This window comes from Vulpes vulpes, chromosome 5 (genome assembly GCF_048418805.1).
Source record: "Vulpes vulpes isolate BD-2025 chromosome 5, VulVul3, whole genome shotgun sequence".
NCBI lineage: Eukaryota > Metazoa > Chordata > Mammalia > Carnivora > Canidae > Vulpes > Vulpes vulpes.
This window is the reverse complement of record NC_132784.1, coordinates 113389386-113396071: the sequence shown is the minus strand read 5'-3', so window position 1 is coordinate 113396071 and position 6686 is coordinate 113389386. Positions and strand designations below refer to the sequence as shown.

Sequence of the window (6686 nt, the reverse complement as noted above, 5' to 3'; positions counted from 1 at the left end):
AGATGACGTCAGTGGAGAGAGCCGGGATGGAAAACAGGCTGCAAAGTGACCTGGAGGAAAATGTCGTAGTAGAGGCCGCCTTTCTCCGGGCGAAGCTGCCCTGGGAGTCACAAAGCCTTGTCCAGAGCAGGGAAGGACCCATGAGTCTCCCGGGACCCAAATTTTCAAGGCCACTTCTGCTTGTCCTGTTCCAGACCCACATCAAGCCGCTCTCCCTCTGAGGGTGGGGGAAGGAGACGGCGGGCTGAGGCACCCTCCCCCCACCTGAGGTCAACACCAGCTCACAGTCTACACTGCAGGCAGAGCCCGTTCTAGGTGCTGGTTGGCGCAGAGGGAAAAGTAGTTGCAGTCCTTGAATTTCACCCAAGGTGCCCACCCCGGAAGCACCATGGGCAGGCGGGAGGGACCCTGTGGGGGCAGATGCGGGGGTGGCAGGGTGCTGTGCATTCCCCCCAGGGCCCTGGGAATGGGAGAGGGGATGATGCCAACCAATAAACCCCTGAGCCGGGATCGGGTAAGGGCAATTGGCAGTCTGAGCCTGGCCCCTTTGCTTCCCTCCGATGGCCTGGTAAACCCAGCGCAGCTCACTGGTGCCCTGGCCGCTTGGGACCCTTGTCCCCTTGGGACCCTCGTCCCTATGACCTTGTTTAATCCTACCTTGGGGCCTTTCTCCTCTGCAGTCCGCAGTCCAGCAGCCAGGATCCTGCCTCGTCCCACACTCCCGGGCCGCCCGCCGGCTCCTCCCACAGTCCCTCCTGGGAGAGGCTCCCATCGGCCACCCCAATAAGCTGACACTTCCAGCAGCTCGTTCCCTATCCTCTCCGTTTTTATTCGTGAATGCTTACTGCCTCAAATTCAGAGAGGAAAACATAGAAACATAGATACAATTCATTTCTTTAGACTTTTTTTAATTCAATTTGCCAACGTACAGCATAACACCCCGTGCTCATCCCTTCAAGGGCCCTCCTCCTCAGTGCCCGTCACCCAGATACAATTCAAATATACGCAGAGTTGTTGGTTTGTTTGCCTGACTCCATCTGCAAGGTCAGTTCCAGGCACACAGAGATTGTTTTTCTTTCGTTCACCACCTTTGTCTTTAGTACCTGAAACAATGCCTGATGCAGACTGGACAATGAGTCAGGGTGGGCGGGATGGCTGAAAGAATCCATCCAGGAAGATGGATGCTACTGTTATCTTTAATTTACAGGGGAGAAAATTTCAGCCTGGAAGGGTTTTTGTTGTGGTGTTTTGTTTTTTTTTTAAGTTGGCTCCAGGCCCAGCACGGAGCCCAGCGCAGGGCTTGAATTCACAACCCCAAGATCAAGACCTGAGCTGAGATCAAGACCCAGACACTCGACTGACTGAGCCACCCAGGCGCCCCCAGCTTGGAAGGGTTAAAATATGTTGTCGACGTTTCCAGGATGGTGCGCCTCAGAATCAGGATCTGACTCTCCATCCGCCAGCCTGCAGGCCCGGACGGAGCCTGGTCAGCCCAGTGGTCCAGTGAACTGGGGAGGCCTCTGAGGGAGCCAGGGCTCTGTGGGAAATGACTGTTCCGCGGGAGGGGCTGGGCAGACCCAAGCGATTAGAGCCAGGCAACGGGAGGACTGGTCTTAAAAATACTGCAGGGGGGTGAGAAAAAGGATACAGAGATTCAACCCTCTGCTAGAGGATTCAGCCCAAGGCAGAGGTGGTGCTAGAGGTTAAGGCCAACCTCTGATCCAGGCAGAAACGCTCTCCATGGCCTTTCCTTTTTATCTACGGAATAGGAAACATGATGACTCACCAGAGACAGATGACAAGCTAAATATTCACAATGCTAAAAATGCAGCAAAAAATAGGAAAAAATGAGTAGATCACTATCAAAGGAAGACATCTGATACAAAGTGAAATCAGAGCCGGAGACAAACCATGAGAGATTCTTAACTCCAGGAAACAAACTGAGGGTCGCTGGAGGGGTGGGGGGTGGGGAGAGGGGGTCATGGGGTCACTGGGTGACGGGCATGGAGGAGGGCACGTGATGGGATGAGCACTGGGTGTTATAGGCAACTAATGAATCACTAAACTCTACTCTGAAACTAATAATACGTTATCTGGTAGCATATAAATACTGGTAATTAATTGATTTTTTTAAAATGAGTCTTTCAAAAACATCCTCAGCTCCAGTGAATTCTGTGGATAATTTTTTCCCCTAAGTTGCTTAAAGACATCCTTATATTATTTCAACTGTGCTAGGGTATAGAAAAAAAATTGTGGGGCTCCTGGGCGGCTCAGCAGTTGAGCATCTGCCTTCGGCTCATGGCATGACCCCAGGGCCCTGGGATCGGGTCCTGCATCGGGCTCCTGAATGGAGCCTGTTTCTCCCTCTGCCTGTGTCTCTGCCTCTGTGTGTGTGTGTGTCTCATGAATAAATAAAATCTTTATAAAAAAGGAAAAAGAAAAGAAACTGTATCACCCAGCCTATTTTATAAGACAAATACAGTTTTGATAGAATTTAATGAAACGTATCTATAATGACGACCAACAAATCGCGGAATGCAAGTACAGTGTATTATATGGAAAACCAACCACCAACATCCACTAGGAAAAATGATTAAATAGTCATTTCAAAAAATGTTGAGAAAGTGATCAGTAAAATTCAGCATCTATTGTGGATTAAAATCCAGCATCTAGGGGGCGCCTGGGTGGCTCAGTCCCTTAAGCGTCTGCCTTTGGCTCAGGTCAAGATGGTGGGGGGTGGGGGGTCCTGGGATCCAGCCGGGCTTCCGGCTCCCTGTGGAGCCCGCTTCTCCCTCTCCCTCTGCCTGCTGCTACCACTGCTTGTGCTCTCTCTGTGTCAAATAAATACATAAACCTAAAAAAGAAAAGAAGGAAAAAGCATCGAGGAAGAGTGATCGTGCTCAAAGAGGAGGGGGATGCAGTAAGTCTGGAGAACTATCATAGCAACTACAACAAAAGCTCTAGCAACTTTTGAAATCCCGAATTAGGAGTTTATATTTAAATAGTCTAAATAGAGAGACAAACCAGTAGAAATAAAAACTTTTGTGCATGTGTGTGTGTGGTAAAGGAGATGCTGTTAAATAAGTCAAAGATCCGCGGTAGTCTTCCTAAACGAAGTAACAGCAGCAACAACAAACACCTGGAAGCAATGAGTTCAAAGTCACGGGGCAGGAGATATCAGTTCTTTCAAAATCACACAGAGCCCTAAAATTAGTGAGATAGAAGATACGGTACAAACAGCCTCCATTTACGACAGAGCCAAAGCCAATTACAGTCAAGATTCTGCGTGCGTGACATATGGCACTTACTAAAGAAACTTTAAAAGCACAACCAAGGAGAGTAATAAAGACAAACAGGAATTAGGGGATTGCGAGTCCCCGCTGCTGTCTGGGAGACAGAATGTAGGAAAGAGAAACAGAAGTTGCTCTGAAGACTCGATCCAATATCAGAATCTTCACCATGTTTTCATAAAACACGACCTGGCAGTCGTGACCTCACTGCAAGCGGGCTCGGGCAAGACTATCAGAGCTTCTTCTAGGTGATTATGAGAGCCATGGGCAGGCAGCCGTTGGGCTAGCATGTTGGCTCTGGCAGATTTTAAACCGTAGCTGACCAAAGGGACAATCAGCAAAACCTTGAACATTGAGATAAAACCTGAAAGTTCATCATTCATCATCCAACATATTTTTAGGAACCATTTGTGGACCAGCCGCTCTGTGCTATTCTGGGAACTGGGTATACAGCCGTGAATAAGCCGGGAGAGGTCCCCACGGTCACGGTCATGGTCACGGAGAAACAGACTGGTAGCAAGTCGACCGGCAGATAAGTGGGTGGGATGATTTCAGAGGGTGCAGAGCACAGCGAAGGCCACGGGGATGGATTGAGGGCTGTTAGGTGCGGGGGGTGTGGGGGTGGAGGTGGTAAGGGGTGCAGATGGGGGAGGGGTGGGGATGGGAGGTTAAGGGTGAGGGGAGGGGTGAGGGTGCCGGGCAGGGGGAGGGCAGCTGTATTGGCTTCGACAATCAGAAGGCCTCTCTGAAGAAGTAGACCTTTGAGCTAAGATCTGAGAGCAGAATAAGGTTTCCAAAAATAATTTCATTGATTCTAGTTGTTTTGGGGGCGAGGGTGACCTCCCGTGTGCAAAGCTGGGCTGAGGGCTGCGCTCACGTAGATGATGCACAGGTGAGCCTGGTGACGGTAACTTTCATTTGATCCTTGCTTTTTAGGGCTTTACGATCTGCATGACCCACAAAGACCCTGCATGACCCACAAAGACCGGGGCGGGGGGGGGGGGCACGGGGAAGGTTTGTGACAGGTATGACAAGCGGCCCTAACAAATCCCTAAGAATAAGAGGGCAGTGGGAACCTGGGAAAAGGATAAGGAATGATCCACAAAAAGGAAAATGAAATCCAGAAAGCCCATAAGGGAAAAACATGCTCACCTAGACAACTGAGAAATGCAAACGAAAGCTCTAGGGTACCGCATTGCACCAGTTACAGTGGCAGAAACAACAGCAAAGTCATCCGGCGCGATGACATGCTCGCCTCTGGTTGCCGGGACAGAGCTCGGAAGAGCCCTTTCCAAGAGCGATCCAGAGAACCTCCTAAAAATCTAGACAAGAGGAGCCTGTGATCCAGCCGCAGAAGTCAGCTTCCCAGGAAACAAAGGACTGAACGGGAACCACGTAGGACGCGGCCACTGCCGCAATGTCTCCAATGAGTAAAAGGCAAAGGAAATCATCCGGTAGATTCATCGGTCGGGGGAGAGGCCGAGTAGAGCAGGGTCAGGGAAGAATCTGGAACCATCGCAGCCCTGGCCTCTGGCACGGGTCAACGGCCGAAGGGGGGCTGGACGATTCCTTACCCACCAAGCCTCTATCTCCTTCGAGACTGTGTGAGCAGAAGAGAGACTGGAAGGATGTGCACACGTCGCCCCGGCAGTAACACCACCGGCGGCGAATCTGGTTTGGAGGGAGTCCAAGTGGGACTCATCGTTTTTATTTTGTCCATTTTTATTTTATTATTTTATTTTTTCATATGAGAGAGAGAGAGAGGCAGAGACCCAGGAGAGGGAGAAGCAGGCTCCATGCAGGGAGCCCAACGCAGGACTCGATCCCGGGTCCCCAGGATCACGCCCTGGGCTGAAGCCGGCACTAAACCGCTGAGCCACCCGGGCTGCCCTTTTTTGTCCATTTTTAAAAGAGAAGAGAAACCCAGGCCAGTCTAGTGGAGAAACAGCTCATCACTGTCCTGGCGGGGAGGGAAAAAATCTCTACTTCTGAACAGTTGAAGGAGCACTGCGTCAGCAACCAAGGCGAGGTTTTCTGATGTAGTCATATTTTTTGGCTCGTATTTGTAAAAAGCGTGCCAGACTAGACTGCAGTGAAACAGATACCAGACAACAGCCGGGGAGGATGTCTGTGGCGTGCGTAACGGAGAAAAATCTACAAATGACAGAAATATACAGCTGCTTCGGAGATGCTTTCTGGAAGGAGGTATTTACACATAAAACAAATACAATTAACATTATCAAAGCACTTTCCGAGCTGTCAAAGAAGGAGAACAGGAGAGAAAAATATGTCGTCTTAAAAGGAGGAAATGCAGCGCCGTCACGCGGAAAAGCCGGGTTTTATTCTAAGGCGAGCTACACATGAAGCCACAAATAAAAGTAATAATGGTTGATTCAAGCTATTTCCTGAGCACCTACTACATGCGCCAGACATTGTGCTTTACGCAGAGCAGCTCCACTTAAATCCGCACTCTTGCCACCTTAGGTAGGCGGTACCCCCCTCGCAGACGGGGCAGGAGAGGCGCAGAGAGGTTCCGTCGCTCGCCCAGGGCCACACAGCTGGTAAGCCCAGGAGCCAGGATGCGATCCCAGGACTGAGTCTCAGCCCAAGGTCCGACCGATTCTGCTCCGACCTCCTGAAACTAAAAGGTGGAGGAGGAGGGTGGTGGCCGCAGGCCGCAGGAAGAGCTCGCCCCCACGCAGGGCCCGCGTCACCCATCAGCTGCCAAGGGGCCCTGCGGGCCCCGGCCCATCCGGCCCTCACGCCGAGGCTCAGACCCTGTGGCGGAAGCCGCCCCTGTCCACTGCAAGCCCAGCCAGGGACTCTGGGCCAGAACTGTCCTGAGGCCTTTGTGACCACAGAGCTGGGGGTTGCCATGGCGCCCGCAGGGCCTGGGCCGGGGACTCCTCCCCTGAGCCACCACTGGCGCTCAGCATCTGCACCTGCTCCCCGAGACAGGGCTGCCCCCACCCTGTCCCTGGCCCTGCCGCCCGCCTCCACTCGGCCTCGCCCTCCCGGGAGGCCCCCTCCAGCCTCTGCTCCCCCACCCCATCCCCACCGGGCCACCCGGCCCCCCGCTTCTCCCTGGGCGCTGCCACCATCTCCTCCGCGCTCTGGGCCTCCTTCCCCCCAGCTGAGCTGGGTCTGCCATCTCCAGGGAGGACCATGGGGCACGGGGGGAAGAAGGGGACCGTGACCCCTCGGGAGCTGAACCCAAGCCCAAGACTTAAAAGGGGGCCTAAAATGGGGAAGAGAAGAAAAACGAAGAGGAAAAAAAAGAAGACTGATGTGGAGGAGCTGAAGAAGGAAGTGGTCCTGGTAAGAACCCCCTGCTGCCCTCCTCAGCCCAGGCCGGCCCTCCCCGCTGGGTCCAGCTCCCAGGCCAGGCCTGTCCCT

At 52.6% G+C, this 6686-nt stretch overlaps 1 protein-coding gene across 2 annotated transcripts in view; it reads left to right on the top strand.

Annotated features, from left to right (window-relative positions):
* Positions 1-6194: 6194 nt before the first annotated feature.
* The window catches only part of LOC112910081 (sodium/potassium-transporting ATPase subunit alpha-4), a 28758-nt gene continuing 28266 nt past the window's right edge, over positions 6195-6686 (top strand). Inside the window, exon 1 of one of the 2 annotated variants that reach the window (XM_072759703.1) lies at positions 6195-6608. In XM_072759703.1, coding sequence (XP_072615804.1) covers positions 6456-6608 — 153 coding nt within the window. In that variant the 5' untranslated portion in view covers positions 6195-6455. The remainder of the gene's footprint in view (positions 6609-6686) is intronic. The other variant, XM_072759704.1, reaches the window with a different exon arrangement.